Source organism: Lepidochelys kempii, chromosome 1 (assembly GCF_965140285.1).
Source record: "Lepidochelys kempii isolate rLepKem1 chromosome 1, rLepKem1.hap1, whole genome shotgun sequence".
NCBI classification, from domain to species: Eukaryota; Metazoa; Chordata; order Testudines; family Cheloniidae; genus Lepidochelys; species Lepidochelys kempii.
Genome location: NC_136380.1, coordinates 187082535 through 187099469, shown reverse-complemented (window position 1 = coordinate 187099469; position 16935 = coordinate 187082535). Strand labels below are relative to the sequence as shown.

Here is a 16935-nt window from a genome sequence, read left to right as displayed (position 1 = left end):
GATTCTACATCAGATGGTCTTTCAGAGGGAAGAGATGAGAAAGCATTCAGCTCTGGGTATGTCTGAAATGACTGAAGCCTGAGGGCACTAAACCAAAGTCTGTCTCTCCCCACAAAATAGACTTCTCATACCCACTTTCATACACAAGAGCAGCTCTAAGTGCACATGAAGGGGGAATAATCTGTCCCAGACACACACATGGAAAAGAGGGTAAAGACCCCTAATGTTAGCCATAACATTAGAACCAGCAGAGGATTCAGTGTAGTAGGAGGAGTCTTTTCAACAAATATACTCAACAAGGTTTGATTCTCCAATTTCTTGCACCTTTTGTCACCATTTACACCTGTGCAAAGTAGATGTAAAATGCTAGTATATTCATCAGGTAGCTTTTTATACCTGCTTTGCACAGGTTTAAGTGACAATAAGCAACTCAGAAATGGTAACCACAGTAACCTTAGTGTTTGTATGAATTCGATCATATTCAGCACTGCTGTGTGAGGAAATAACAATGGCTGTATCAGGAAAAGGAGTATGGAATCACACTTTTAACTGGATAAACACCTTGATTTGTGTCTGTAATGGATCCAGCAGCATCTTTTGCTGTTTCCTTGTACTCATTACTTAAGCACGTCCCTAACTTGGTACACACCAAAGATCTCCCTATAACTCCAAGGCCCCTGTGACAGGAGCACTGACTCCAAACATCCACTTGCTAGAGCTGAGTTGCAACCTATAATGTACTTCATGACTCTAGCCTCTTTTGGAATGTCTGCCAACAAATCCCAGTCTTCTCACATTGATTTGGTGAGTTTTTTCCCCGACAGGCTTTTTTCCCTTTATTGATGGATTGTGAAACACCGAGGGAAACTGCTGCTACAGATTTTAAATTTGAGTTGTATTGCTGAGCTGTGATTGGTTGTCTGTGTCATGTGATATTGTTTCTTTTCCTTGACTGAATGAATGTCATTCCTTTAGAAGAGATGAGGACTTGGAAAAAACCCACTGGGCCTTTAAGTTTCTTAGAGAGGAATGGATCAGGGAGATTAGGGAATGTTAGCACATTTTTAGTCTTTTCCTTTCTGGGCCACATGGAGCTCTCTTGAGGCATCAGTGGTAGAAAAATGTGGCTGCTGTCAGATTTCCTGGCTGGATGCAGCGCTGAATGTAATATTCTCCAAGTACATTCACAAGAATAATAGTGTGCGTGGGCCTAGTAGTGAAGGGGCAGGCACAGCCTTGTTTGGCTCATTTACCAGGCTATTTATAGTGTGTTTTCTGCCACCATTTGTGTAATTAAAACTAGAATGCTGGCGTAGAGCATGCACAAACAGGGCACAAACGCAGCTGGAGAAAACAAATGTTTGTGTAACATGTTTTATGATGTTTGTCTTGCTCTGCCTCTAACCCGTCAAAGGGGATTCTGTCCCACAAGAACAGAGTAGGGCTAGTGCCTCCATACTGTTCACCCCACAGCACCTCCTCTGTCCAGCACAGTGAGATGGAGCCTGTCTCTATGCCTCTCACCCTCTGTCTCCGAGATGTGACCGAGATGTAGATGTACCCAAGCTAGCTTTGATCTAGCTAGCTTGAATAACAGCAGCAGTGAAGCTGTGGCAGCACGGGCTAGACACTCGAGTATGTACCCATGGTCCCGGTTGGGCTTGTACAGCCCTGCTGCCACACCTTCACTGCTGCTGGTCTTTGAGCTAGCTAGATGACAGCCAGCTCCAGTGTATCTACACGTGTTGTAATCATACCTCTGATTGCAGTGTAGACAGTAGAAGGGACCTATTGTCTCCTTACTTCTCACCAGGAGAGATCCTGCTCCTTCTATTAGCCCACATGCCTGTTCTGTCCCTACCCCTCCAGCTGGAGTCCTTGCCCTTGCCTTTTACAGTTTGTTGTGTCCTTTGACCATTTGTTCTCATTTGGTTTCCAGAGTGGGTGTTTGTGGGCCTGGTGATCCTGGGGGCTTTCCTGTTTTTCCTCCTGGTTGGGATCTGCTGGTGCCAATGCTGCCCACATAGCTGCTGCTGCTACGTCCGCTGCCCCTGCTGTCCAGATTCCTGCTGCTGCCCACGGGCATGTGAGTGATCAGGGACCAAAGTGCGAAGCCTCCTCCCATATCCCTTTTGCTATGTGTGAGGGAAATCTGCTCATACCCTTCCCCATCCTGAGTGCTCCACTTGACTAAAGATTGCCTGTTACTAAGAATGAAGCACCCAACCTATAGTTTAATGGTCGAAGTCTCCTGCCAACGAGGTGCTGGCAACTGGGCCTGCTCCTCTAGTGTCACATTCCCATCCTGAAGCTGCAGTCCTGTCAGCTATGTTTGTGCTGTGGCTGCAGAGCAGAGAACATTCTGGTATGGTCCTTCCCACGCTGCAAAGCAGCTGCCTACTAGAGTCGTGCAAAACACCTGAAACAAGGCCAGGTTCTATTGCAAATCCAAATCTCAGGCCAGGTTTGCTGAGGTTCATGAGCCTCTGGAGTAAGCTTGCCTCTTGAGAGTCCCATTCTGGTCTTCAGGATGAATTGCTACAAACCCAAACAAGAAATTAAGTGGAGCCTAGATTTATGTGCTGAATGCCCTTGACTAACCATGCTTTAAGGTCCTTCAGCATAGAATAAGCTGTCCCTTACCATTTCTGGAACTCCTTTTAAGCTCAGAGAAATCCACTGGTTCTTGAGTTCCATTCATAACACACCAGACCCTCTCCTGCTGGGCAGTCACCAAAATCCAAAGAAGGAGCAGCAGCAGGAGTACTGTTGTGGAGCACCTTGGAGGGGAAGGGCTGGCACTTCGTTGCTAATTATTGCTCTCTTTTCAGTGTATGAAGCGGGCAAGGCGGCAAAAGCTGGATACCCATCTGCTGTCACCTCCATCCCAGGTCCTTACTACATCCCCACTGTTCCGGGAGCTGGCGGGCCATCTCCTGCTGTACTGATGGAGAAGTCGCATCCCCCGCCCCTAGCGCCAAGTGACTCCAGTGGAGGAAGCCAAAATGGTAATCTGCACCCTGTCTCTCCTGTCAGCTTGTCAGAGCATTCTGAGTCAGCAGAGTCCTCAAAGGAAGTGGGGCTGGAGAAGGAGGGTTAGCTCCATGGAGAGAATGGTGTGATCTAAGCACAGGACTGAGAGCCTGAATTTTAATAATGAATTTTAATTATTTTAAGCAAGTCATTTTGTACCTCAGCTTCCCCATCTGTAAAATGGGGGTAATGATGATCTTCTGTGGTAGGGAGTTCTGTGGCTAGGGATAGGGACCCTCCCCCTGGATGGACACAGACACACACAGAGCCTGTCCCTTGCCCCAGCACATCACAACCTGAGCTCTGTCAGCCACAGCTTCCTAGACTGACACGGTGGAGAGCACAGTGACAGGCATTCTGACATAGCCAAACCATAGACCATTGTGGGCTTTAAAGATGTGGAACTTAACTTGGAAATGAGATCTGGGACTGGACTGGTAGCAAGTTTACAATATCTGTGCGGTGTGTCTACCCCACCTACTTCAGCCACCACTGAGAAACAGACACCCTTGGGGAGGAACACAACATTTACTTATCAGGACACAGCCACATTACACAACAATTTAGGGTGAGAAGTGCGGAAGAGCACTATTGCCATATGAAACTGCATGGGGAATTTGGGGAGGAGGAATGTAATCATTAATTATCAAAAGTTGAATTTTATCACAGCACCACACTGATATGAGAAGGCAATTAGACAGCTTAAGCAGGAACTCAGGCTTTTGAAATAATCTTCCACCTCCCTTATCAGCATATTCGCTTATATTTTTTTTTATTTTTTTTTGAACTACTAAAAAATTCATCAGAAGCAGGAAGCCTACCAAACAATCGTGGGGCCACTGGATGATCAAGGTGCTAAAGGAGCACTCAAGGAAGCCAAGCCTGTGACATGGTCCCTCACCAAAAGTTCTTAAGCAAAGTAATCAGTCAGGGATAAGATAAATGCTCTCATGGATCATTAACTGGTTGAAAGATAGGAAGCAAACGATAGGAATAAATGGTCAATTTTCACAGTGGAGAAAGGTAGATAGCAAGGTCCTGCAATGATCTGTACTGGGACCAATGCTATTAAACATATTCATAAATGGTCTGGAAAAAGGGGTGAACAGGGTGCATAGGTTACAGATGATACAAAATTACTCAAGGTAGTTAAGACCAAAGTTGACTCAAAGAGTTACAAAGGGAATCTCACAAAATTGGGTGACTCGGCAAGAAAATGGCAGATGAAATTCAATGTTGATAAATGCAAGGTAATGCACATTGGAATATATAATCCCAACTATGCAAGTTAACTGTTACCACTCAAGAAAGATCTTAGAGTCATCAGTTCTCTGAAAACATCTGCTCAATGTGCAGCGGCAGCGAAAAAGCTAACAGGATGTTAGGAACTATTAGGAAAGTGATAGATAATAAGACAGAAAATATCATAATGCCACTATATAAATCTATCATACAGCCACACTGAATACAGCATGCAGGTCGGGCGACCCCATTTTGAAAAAGATATATTAGAACTGGAAAAGATGCAAAGAAGGGCAACACAAATTTTTAGGAGTATGGAACAGCTGCTATACGAAGAGAGTTTTAAAAGACTGACTGTTCAGCTTAAAAAAGAGACAACCAAGGGGGGGATATGAAAGAAGTGTATAAAATCATGACTGGTGTGGAGAAAGTGAATACGAAAGTGCTATTGACCCCTTCACATAATACAAGAACTAGGAGTCACCCAATGAAATTAATAGGCAGTAGGTTTAAAACAAACATAAGGAAGTGCTTCTTCACGCAATGCACAGTCACTGTGTGGAACTTGTTGCCAGGGGATGTTGTGAAGGTCAAAGGTATAACTGGGTTCAAAAAAGAATGATATAGGTTCATGGAGGATAGGTCCATCGATGGCTATTAGTCAAGATGGTCAGGGACACAACCCCATGCTCTGGGTGTCCCTAAATCTCTGACTGACAGAAGCTGGGAATGGACGATATGGACCATAGGTCAGACCCATTCTTACGTTCAGCTTCAACAATCTGTATATTTCTTTGCTCTTCCACTGAAATCAGAATGGGTGAACTAATGAGCTGGTGGAACAAACTTTCATCATCAAAGGAAAGATCTGGAACAGAGTGTTTAGAAATAGGAAATAAATCAGCCATTGACCCAAAGCAGAAACCTATCCAATGAAAAAATCATCTTCAGAACATGTTGGACTCCAGCCCAGTGCTTAATATTATTTTTTGGTAAAATGTCACCGCACATAGAACGAAGCACTGGACATAGGCTGTGGGCTTGGGCACATCAGGGGATTGTTGAATAGTTCGGGAGCATAGCGTGCTGCTTTCAGAAATTTCACTGCCGGTCACTGTGCCAGAGCACCTGGTTTCAGGCCTTGTTCCAGGTGCTTCAAAAGAAATAGGGATATGCTTTTGAGATCCCAGCTCATTAGCACAATACAAATGTAAATTAAAATTTATGACTCAGATACAATTTAAAGCTGAATGGAAAGGCTCTTTACTTGCCAAGACTCCAGTTTATATAGACTTTTCACTTTTAAAATAATAAAAAGACAGCTGAGGATCTTAAAAAGCTTTATTATTTATATTACCATAGCCCCAGTCGTAGTCCAGGACTCCAGTGTGCTAGGTGCTGTACAAACTGAGGACAAAAAGACGGTCCCTGTCGCAAACAGCTTAGATGTTTAGAAAACATTAATCATGAGATCCCTGCAAGGTGAGTTAATATGTTTATCCCTGTTTTATAGATGAGAAAGCTGAGACCTAGAGAGACTAAGTGACTTACCCAGTATCACACAGTGAGCCAGTGACAGAGCCAGGAATAGAACCAAAGTCAGGATCCCCAGTTTGTTATTCTGAGTAGGGAGAACAGATCCCTAAACTCAAGGCTTGACAGGCAAGTAAACAATAAATAGACTTTCAGCTGTTCTGTTGGTATTTGTAATTTTTAAGGCAATGTGTCCATTTTAAACTCACTTGTTACTAGTGAGGCTCTAGCATGGTTTTCCTGATCAATGAAGTCAAGGATTTTTTTGTCCAAGAGGTATATTACAGACCTCATGGTGTGTGAGGTGTTTGGGATGGGGGAGGGAAGATGGGCAGTCATTTCATTTGCAAGCACAGTGCTCAGAAAAAGCAATCCTTCTCCATTCTGGTGAGGGAAACACTGCAAGATCTTTATGAACACAGTCTAAACTTGTAGCCAGCATGGTTCTGCTGCCACTGTGGACATGGTCTTCTAGAAGGCTCAAAAAGCAATGCCCCATGGGACACAGTTAACACCTAAGAACACATCAGCAGTTCATGAGGATGGAGTACAGTCTGACGATTAGGAAGGGCTCTGTTTCCACTGATTTGGCATGTGATCTTGGACAAGTTACTTAACTTCTCTGTGCCTTAGTTTCCCTATCTGTAAAACAGGAATAAAAATATTTACTCCACTGTTAAAAAGGCCATGGCAATCTTCAGATGAAGAGTGCGAGTGTGAACTACTATTATTTTGGGACCATACAGAGGCATAATAAAAAGGTTCAGTAAGGGGAGCATTTTGCATTGTTGTAATAAGATCTGATAAGTCAAACCACAGACACTAGGCTTCACCTGTAATAGAAAATATTTTCCATGCACTTCCCACGATCGTCTTAACAGCCATAATGCCAATATTAGTTTCTAGATGTTTCCAGAATTAGCCAGGAAATTAGTTTTCCTTCTGATATACAGCAGCAGTAGCAAGCCAAGTATGAAGTATTAAGCCTAACTAATTTTCTATCAGTTCCAGGAGCTATAGATGTAACCCACATAGATATTTGGCACAACCTCAAAATGAATAATGGCTCAAGGGACTGGAATGTGAGATGGAGCCTATAAATCACCAGTTCAAATTTCAAAAAGGTTGCTATGGACTCAAAGTCATTCCCACTTGATGGTTATTCAGTGTAAGACAAGGTGGGGGGTGTCATGCTGTCTGGAGCAGCTCACAACTGTGAGTGGTTCCATGAGGGCAGACAACCCAAACTGGTGGCAAATTCTATAAGTGCACCAAACTCGTAACAAATGTGAACTGGATCACTCTAACAGTCTTACCATGAAGAAAAGGAGTACTTGTGGCACCTTAGAGACTAACCAATTTATTTGAGCATAAGCTTTCGTGAGCTACAGCTCACTTCATCGGATGCAACGAAAGCTTATGCTCAAATAAATTAGTTAGTCTCAAAGGTGCCACAAGTACTCCTTTTCTTTTTGCGAATACAGACTAACACGGCTGTTACTCTGAAACCAGTCTTACCATGGAGTCACAATCAATCCCCTTAGACTCTCCAGTCTATCTTGCCACCCAGACAAACTGGACTTAGTGATAAGTGGTCACTTATACCAAAAGTCACACCACATTCAGGTTGCTTCCAGTCCCATGAGACCAGTCACTTACATCAGATTAATTGGTACTCTAGATCCTACACCAAAGACAATGCCTGTAGTCAATCCTCTAATAAACTATCAAAAGGTTTATTAACTAGAACAAAGGAATAAGACAGTTTTTTACAGGTTAAAGCAAGCAAACATATACACACTAGTGAGTTACCACCTAAATCCTAAGAGTGACAAGAGTTGTAGTGATCTGGGCCTTCCTGAAGTATCTTTCAGGGCAGACCCAAGGGGCAACCCCTGGGGATCTCTGGCTGCAGTTTAGAATCTCTGGCCCTTCAGAGTTCAAACAGCCAACAGATGCAGTTTCTTCCTGTCAGGGATTTTTATTCCTTTCCCGCAGAGTTCAAGATGATCCACGTGCATGTCTCCTCTTCATGGGTGGGGTGGAGGGTAATCAACAAAATCTTTTGTCCTCTGATGTCCCACAATGATTTATCTGTTGTCTGCGGGCCTTCTGTTGAGCAGGAGATAACACCCCCTCTGGCAAACTAGTATTTCACACTTGGTAATGTTTCTCTCCTGACTCTGGGGGATTGCAGTTTCAGAGTAAACACTTCTTTAGTTACAGAGCAAACATGTAAATATCACCTATGGGATACAGCTATTATCAATGAGATTAATGCACACAGCAACATATAAGCATTTCATAGAGTCTAAACACTAAATATCTTCCTATAAGACTAATACCTATTTTGAGCAAAACTAACATACGGGTGACCTGGTCCAGTCTCCAGCTACGAGGTTGTCAGTTCTGAGCTAATGCCTGTAGCCTGGGCAAGAGGTGGCATCTGGCCTGCCAGCATCACAGGGGGTTAATCCAATTCCTAGTAGATACCGGGGTGCTGGAACTATTTTTATAGTAGGGTTGCTGATGATGGAAACTATGTATTTGGTATTTGTTATTACTGCTGCAAGCCAGGGGTGCAGCAGCATCCCCAGCACCCCTAGTTCCAGCACTACTGAGTAGATATGTCAGAAAAAATATCCATAAATTGGCACTTTTGTTGGTAGTGTCCAGGCTAGTTCAGGCACACTGGCAAGGCAGAGCGGGGAAGTACGCACTGCTGTGCTTGCTCTGTCAGTGCAGTGGAAGAATTTAGTTTCTAGATTTGTCAATCCAGCACCTTTCACTGGCACAAAATTCACTTATAGAGATATAATGTAGTAAGCTTTGTAGGGTAGGAATAGTACCTCTGTGTGTTCTGCACATTTGTAGGGCTTATATGCACATATTTGTAACAATAACAACGCATAATGGCAGAACAAAATTCTAGACTTCCATCAGCTGAGCTACTGAAGGGTGTTTTTTTAAGGTACACAAACTGCAGACACTATTCTAATAGCACCACACTATGTCTTACGCATCTAATTGTCTTTACTAAGTACACATACACAAGGTCATAGTTTAATAGGGTTATTGACCTTACAAATGTACAGTAACATACAATAAAGCACTTTCACACCAAAGTACTTCACAAACTAATTACAGGAATTGATTTAGCTACAGCTGAAATGCAGCCATTTTTGGAGTGGAGCACAGCAGCACTGCACAGCACTTTAGGACAGAAGGTGACTCAGGACTTGTCTACATGGCAAGTTACTATGCAGCAAGCCAGGGTATAAATCTGCAGTGCACCAGCCTGCCACATAGTAACTCGCCATGTGGACACGGCTACAGTGCAGTGAAAATTTTCAAGCAGCAGTATGCTAAGCTGCACTGCAGGACTTTCACGTGCTGTAGCCATGTATCCATCTGGCAGGCTACTGCATGGCAAGCTTGTGCGCTGTAGATTCACAACCTGGCTTGCTGCGTAGTAATGTCCTGTGTAGACAAGCCATTATAGTCCAAGCAGTGCACATCATGCAACGTAATGTGGAATCTACATGTTAGTCACTACCGTGTCAGGAATAAATCTTTGAGACTCTTCCAGAACAAAACACCAACCGACGTTATTGAAAACCACAGTATCAGATAAGTATGCAAGCAATGTCTGGTGCATGCATGAATATGAGCAAGCATATTAAATCCAAACAAAATGGATTGGTTGGTTTCAAGTTCTAGATGATTTAAGAGTTCCCAGCCGGATTTCTTTTCTTGTTTCCCTGAGCCCCTTTCTCCTTGTGGGGTGAGTTTGGGTGTCAGATTGTTATTCACATTTTGCAGCCAGACCAGTTCTAGAATAGCACAAGACTGGGACCTTTGCTTAACCATCTCTTGTAAATGCTTTAGTTTCTTCAAAGACCTGCGTACTGTAATTCTCTGTTTGCAAAGTATGGGCTACATTGGCATAGGCCCTTTTGTGGGCATATAGGGTAGGGAGAGGAAATGCACAAAGAGCCTTCCACACAATGTACCCTATGCAAGAGCCTCTCATAATTACGGTCCCTGTGGCTCCAGGCACATATAAAAAGCAGGGAGGAAGCAAAAGATTGGAGCTGTCCAGGCACAGAGGTGGGGAAGTATGCCATATGCCACGAAGGGGCATAGCACTCCCCTTGCAGGTGAGTTATGACTGAGCCCTACATTTTGTATAAAATACGGTATGTACAGAATGCAGCAGCTTGCAGTTTTGTAGGTACCCAACAGAACAGATGGGATCTCTTTTAAGATTCTGCCATTGGTTCACCAGTACATTCAGTGTAAACATCAGAATCTTATTGTTTACTTTTAAGGCACTTAAAGGTCTTAAATCTGAAGACACTTCATGGGCTTCCCTCTGTATTCCCTGGAATTTCCAGTACCCCATGGAATATACTCTTCACCACCTCCGAGCAGAGCTCAGGTAGAGTAGGGGAGCGGGAGAGTGCAGCAGGCCAGTTGCAGCTCCCTGATTCTCAGCCACCTGGCTTCAGTGCAAGATAGTGCTGCTCAGGAGTGTATGCCACTGGCCCCTGTGCTAGTAGAGGGCCAGGCATACCAGGACTCCACTCTGCCATGCCCCCTCTCACCTCATTGCTGCCCTGACAAATCCTTTCCTGAGGGTTTGAAATGGGGGGTGTTCTCCTGAAGTTGACAAGGGTGTTACTTTACTCTTTGCCAGTCTCTGGGTGGGGTAGATTCACCCTGTCACAATGACACTACATCAGTGTATTTTTGTTGTATGTAGTGGTCTCTTTCAAACCCATTTTGCTATTGCTGCAAACTTTATAAACAACGTAGCTGTTCAACCTCATATCATATTGCTCTTGAATTTCACCTGAAGCAACGACAAAATGACCAATCCACAGGCTGTGGGAGTTGTAGGCCACCTGCCTGAGGATGTGGGCTCAACCAGCTACAGAAGTTGTGTAGACCAAAAGCCACTTCTTGGTTTGAAAGTGCCATCCTCTGAATGTTTTCTTCTCCCAGCAGTGCGCAAGGGGTACAGGATCCAAGCCGACAAGGAGAGGGACTCCATGAAGGTGTTGTACTACGTCGAGAAAGAACTGGCACAGTTTGACCCAGCCAGGAGGATGCGAGAGCGATGTGAGAAACAGACATTGTTTGACCCTTCCCAGAGAGGCCTGAACTAGATGACCTCTTGAGGTCCCTTCCAGTCCTATGATTCTATGATTAATAGTCTGGAAATTCATAGTGATGGTTCCACAAACAAATTGAACTGAGACCCTATGGCCTAGCTCTTCAAGAATGTATGATGCCTAGAGTTAGGCTTAGAACATAAATAGGCACCAAAATATGTGGCATGATTTTCAACGTCAGTAGGAGCTGTTGGATGTTCAACACTTTTAAAAATCAGCTCTGTTTATGTAGGAATGTAAATAAGGAATTAGGACCCTAAGTTTTGACACCCATGTTTGAAAATCTAGGCCCACATTCCTGCCTTCTCTGTCATATAACTATGGTGTAACTGTGGGTGTATGAGACAGTGTGGTGTGTGTATACTTTTAGGAGGAAATGTGGGTCTGCAATAAGTCTCTTAAGGTATATGTTATGTTATTAGTATAACAGCCTCAATATGCTTTGGGGGACGGAGAGGTAGTTTGTACTGGCCACCTCAGTGAAATGGTAGATCTGAAGCAATACGGTTGTTTCTTTCATTTACCAGGAGAAGAGATGTCAGGGATTCTAGCTGTCAGTGTGTGAGCAGTTACAGTGGAGGAAGGTTTGTGACACTGGGAAATAGGGGATGGGTCAGAGGCCCATTGTAGTATTTACAGAGGTGGTTACGTCTAGTGGGTGCGGGACAGAGTTCACACAGGCAGTGTGGGAGAGGTATCATGGCATGGCAGTATACTGACTGGGGGTGAAGAGGCTAGTTGTGGATAGGTAGAGGACAGAGGCTGATGAATTAAGATTATTTGTGGACCTTTAACTCTACATTTCCAAACTTTAAAACTTCATCTTTTTAAACTTGATCCTTAGCCTATGATTAAGGATGGCAGAATCAGGTGTCTAGTGATGATCTGTCCAGGTCAGGGGGTTGAGGCACATGGGTGGAGCAGTGTGTGTGAATGGGGGAAGAAGCTTGCAGTGCTGCTCTGTGTACTGTACCTGTTCCATGTACAGAGGATATCAGTCTGTGGGGCTGGCAAACATCAAGGCAGAGTTCCTCTGAGTGGCCTCCACTGACTTCTAGGACTCCTTCTTGAAGTGGTGAGGGCTATGCAGGTTTCTCTTCTCCATGGCCCCATGAGGATTCCTCATTTTGACCCTAAAACCTGCACACCCATCCCTGTTTTTTCATTCCTTGTACCTCATAATCTGTGGATTATCTGGCCCCTCCCTCATCTGAAGGGCCGGGTCTTTCATTGTTTTGCTGGGCTCTACCCACCAAGCCAGGGTTCACAGGCTTGGCTGCTGATGCCTTCTGCCAGCACACTTAAAAATAAACAAACAAACAGACCTAAAAACGTTGCTGGTAAAGAAGACAAGAGAGATCAAATGCCTGAGGTAGCCTAGTGACTGACTCATCCAACCCAGTGAGGGGTCTTGACATTCATATGTGGTGGATACAGATCATTTTCCAAAAAAACTTGTGCCCGTTATCATTAGCCTGTGCATCCAATAGGTCCACCGAGTAGGTGTCTGTATAGAGATGCCTTTAGATCCTGGCAGTCACAGATGCATGAGCTCCCTCAATCAATGACGATAAAGGTTTAGGGAATGGCATTAATCATAGCTCTGTACTGATTAGGAGAAACTAACAAATTACATGTAGTTCTAAAACAGTCATCATGGAGCGCATTGCCATTTACACCCACCAGACCTACTATAAAAAGACTCTCTCCAGATTGGAACGTCTGGAATCCAGATGTCATTGTGCTTGACAAGGTAGTGACTGACAGCGATTCAACAGATGAGAGATGGCAGGGAGCGTGCAGATCGTTTTTTGTGGGGGTTGATCTTGTTTTAGCTTGGCTAGTCAGGCCAAACTCACGGCCAGCCACTTTGACACCAGGGGAGGTGCATATGTGCCTATGTATACAAAACAGAACACCCAGATAAGGCTGAAATTGGACCAGAAGCATTCTCCAAATGTGTTGTGAATTGAGATCTAAAATTCACAGGGAGTCCCGGGGTGGGAGGAACCCAGGCCAGCATTCTGAGAATGGGTTTGGATTCTGTTTCTGATTATTTTTAATGGAGGGGGGCTTGGCTTCTGTCTGAATGTATCAGAACTAGTCCCACCATGGTCTCACTGTCCCTTCTCACACACACATCTCCTCTGCAGTGTCTGTTTCTCTCTCGTGTCCTGGCAGATAACAACACCATCTCTGAACTCAGCTCCCTGCACGAGGACTCAAACTTCCGTCAGCCTTACCGGCAGGTGCGAAGGAAACCCCTGCCTCCTGTGGGGGACCTGGATGGCGATGCGGAGTACTGGGCAGGGGTGATTAGCGGAGGTGGTGCATCAAGGACACAGGCGATTTCTGATTACAAGGAGGAAAGGGACAGCTTTAGGCATAGGTGAGTGCAGTGCTCAGGACACAGCTGTACCTGGCCAGGGAATAGTGAAGGAAGAAAGGTCACAGCCGTCCTCACTTCCCTGATGATCTGTTCCCAGCTGACAGAGCAGAGGGGATACAGAATGGGGGAAGATGGAAACGGGGCCTGCCTTGGACAAAAATAGAATTGATCTGATTCTCACAGCTCTCCCTAGCCCATCCACTCAGGCAAAGCCAGACCCCTCTCCCATTCCATGTCTGATAGTGTGAAATATTTGATAGTCATTTATAAGGCCAAGAAACCCAAACCCCTCCCCTGTGTGCAGTGGGACTCCTGGAAATTGCACCCCAGTCTCTCTGATGCATTAAGAGATACAGTGCACTCTAGCAGGAACCACACTCCAGTCTCTCTGTGCAATGCGGTCTGCAGTGCTGGCCCAAGGGAATGGCACTCCACTCCTTAGAGCACACTAATACACACCTTCATCCCCTGGGACTCTCACCCTAGAGTCTCTGGTAGAGCAGCCTGTAGGAAGTGGAGCTCAGTCCCTTAAAGGCAATAGCAGGGATTCCCCTCCCCAGAGGGTCTGTTGGTACAATGCACATTGTTCACTCAAAGCTTGCTGGTGACAGCAATATGGCAGGCTGCTTCTTGGTTTCCCCATCAGGGCATATGTGTGCCAACAGTTTTCAGTGCTTGGGAGTAGCCCTTGCTTCCTCCTCCCAGCTTCAATGGGAGGCACACACTGTATCTCACAATTCTGCCCTCCTCTGTCCTGCAGCCAGCAGAGATCGAAATCAGAAATGCTGTCGAGGAAGAACTTCTCTGTGGGTGTGCCGGCCGTCTCCATGGACGAGCTGGCGGCCTTCGCAGAGTCCTACAGCCAGCGCACCCGCCGGACAGATGGCGGCCAGGAGCCCCGGCATTTCGAGAGGTCGGAGTCGCGAGGGGGACGTGGCGGGGTGGTGCAGCACCAGGACAGCTCCTCGGAGGAGTACTATGGCAAGCGCAGGGGGAACCGCGAGCCACTGACAGACTCGGATAGGGGCTGGTCATACAGCCCGCCCAGGAGACGGGCCCACGATGAGAAGCACCTGCCCAGGCTGGTGAGCCGGACGCCTGGAGGGAGTCAGAAGTATGACCACTCCTACCTCAGCAGCGTCCTAGAGAGGAAATCCCGGAGCTATGAGGAGAGTGGTGAACGCAGTGAGACGCCCTCGAAGCTGAGCTCGCAGCCCAGCCAGCGAGGGGGAACGTATTATGCCTGGTCACCGCCGTCCACCTACAAAGCAGGGCAGCAGCAGCAGCAGCCGCCAAAGCCAGAGGAAGGAGAAGACACCCTGCCTCCATACAGCGAGAGGGAGCTGAGCCGCGGCCCTTCGTACAGGACCAGGGAGCAGGCTTACCTCAACGCCTCGGAGAAGAAAAGGAAAAAGGAGCCCAAGAAAACAGTGAGGCCGTGTCTGGCACTCCTGATCCAAATGGGATGAGCGGGGAACACCAGGCAGGGGATGCTATCTAGGGTCTGGGGGATCACCAGACAAGAGATGGAGTTTAGGGTCTTGGTGGAGGATCCCCAGGCAAGGGGTGGAGTGTGAGGGGCCTTGCCAGAAGTGGTACATGTAGATTTAGGAGATCCTGAGGGTGAGGCAGCTATGGTGAATTTTAGGTGTTTGTGATGGGGAGAGACAGGGGTTGTGATCTTTGCATTGAGCCAATCATCCTGGAGTGGGTGAGGCAGGGAGGGGAGGTTATCTGGAATACAGCAGTCAGAGTGGAGTGACTGTGGAGGGGAGGTTATATTTGGGCCTAGGCGGATCAGATGGAGTAGATGAGGAGGGAAGGTTAGGGGCATAGGAGGATCAGGATGGAGCGATGGGGAGGGGAGGTTATCAGGGTCGGGGGAACATGGTAGGGATGAGACATCTAGAGCATAGAGGAATTGCGGGCCATATCCATGGCAACCATGCTAGATGTGGGGTGGGGTATGCATTTTGTGGGCTGGGATGCATTTAGCGGTGAATGCTTGTGTAACAGCCCTAAGAGGAATGGTTTTGGAAAGGTGTGTCTATGTGGAGATGAACTGCTCTGCATCTGTGAGTGCATGCATGTGCCCAATGCGCCCCTCCTCAGACTGGTTAGTGGGGAGGAGCAAATTCCTGCTTCAGTCTGGTTTGTGGGGTCCCTGAATCTGTTCAAAGGCCTTGGTAGGTCAGGGTGTTGAATGTCCCCTCATGTCCACTTAGTGGGATACATCCCTCAACTTGGGTAGTGTGATCAATACCCTCCCTCTGAGCTTAGTTAATGTGTGTGAGAGAATGGGGGGCCCTGCAGCTTAATGGGGAGATGCAGGCTGCCCCCTTGGCAGCAGGTGCATTCAGCACACTCTGGTGAAGCTAATGCCATTCATTCTCTTGTGCAGGCCTACCCGCCCACGCTGTCTGTTTCTCCTGATTTCACATGTGATTTTATGTTTACATTTCTTCTTCTCTCTTCCTCAGAATGATTTCCCAACCAGGATGTCCCTTGTGGTTTGATGTTGTCACGGAAGAGTCGTGTTGATGGGCGGGGTACCATGAGGTGGCCGTGAGGCTGACATACAGAGCCCTAAGCAAACAGGTCCCAGTGAACCTTTGCAGCCACCAGCTATGGATATTCTCTTTCAACTGTCTGTTTCACCATGGGAGTGGAGGCCATCTGTAGAGGCAGACTCCAACCAATAGCTCTCATCCCACTTGCTGTGGGAGAGTCCTCCAGGAAAATCAATGATAGGGCTCTCTTTGGAACTCTGTTCCACATTCAAGGCAGCTGTCGCCATATTCCATGTCCCAAGGGTCTCAAACTCAAAGAGGGGCTGGCTTCTAGCCTCTCACCCCAGAATGCCTCATCCCACATTAGGAGAGGCCTTTCTCCATACTGCTTGCTCTCACTGTTTCCCATGTCCTAGACTTGGAAGGAAGTTGTCTTCATGCCTCTTGCACTCAGAGCCTTAGGAGGTGGGGACTGCCTCTCACACACATCACACCGAGATGTCTCCATGTCCCATCTCTTCCATGCTGGGAGGAGGCCTCATTCTAAGAACTGCAAGTTTCCTCAAGATGGCAAGGTCCCTGTCCCCTGAAAGTTCTGAAAGAAAATCTCTAACAAAATACCGCTGAGCGTGGCACTATGCTAAGGGCTGAGCAGGGAGAGAAACAAGCGTGGGTTGGTTGGTTTGATATTTTTAGTCCTGTTCATTCAGTGATGGGAACTGCAAGTGAGATTTTATGTACTGTTTTAAAAGTGGATCTAAGTAGATTTTATTGTAATGAGAACATAACATGGTTCTTCTCGCTGTTGTTTGTCTTGATATGTGTGCATTTCCTTGAGGCTGAGATATGACAATATAAAGCTTCAGAAGGGTAATCTGTTCGATCATATGACAAACACAGCTCGACCTTGTCACTGTTCTGCTTGTGGTGTCATCACACTGCTCTGGACAGTGGGCTTTTTTTTTAAAGAAACAAGAAGGAGAAAATCACGGTGTGAGAGAGAAGCCATGGCTCTTCCTTCTGCAAGGATCAGCATTATTCCTTTCTGGTT

General features: G+C 46.1%; 1 protein-coding gene across 11 annotated transcripts in view; it reads left to right on the top strand.

Moving 5' to 3' along the window:
• ILDR2 (immunoglobulin like domain containing receptor 2) overlaps nucleotides 1-16691 on the top strand; it is a 48647-nt gene extending 31956 nt beyond the window's left edge. For 5 of the 11 annotated variants that reach the window (XM_073304658.2, XM_073304700.2, XM_073304676.2 and 2 more), the window contains 5 exons: nucleotides 1940-2086; nucleotides 2832-3008; nucleotides 10816-10932; nucleotides 13167-13374; nucleotides 14135-16691. In XM_073304658.2, the coding sequence (XP_073160759.1) occupies nucleotides 1940-2086; nucleotides 2832-3008; nucleotides 10816-10932; nucleotides 13167-13374; nucleotides 14135-14843 (1358 nt within the window). In that variant the 3' untranslated portion in view covers nucleotides 14844-16691. The remainder of the gene's footprint in view (nucleotides 1-1939; nucleotides 2087-2831; nucleotides 3009-10815; nucleotides 10933-13166; nucleotides 13375-14134) is intronic. The other 6 variants (XM_073304691.2, XM_073304667.2, XM_073304683.2 and 3 more) reach the window with 4 other exon arrangements.
• Nucleotides 16692-16935: the final 244 nt, after the last annotated feature.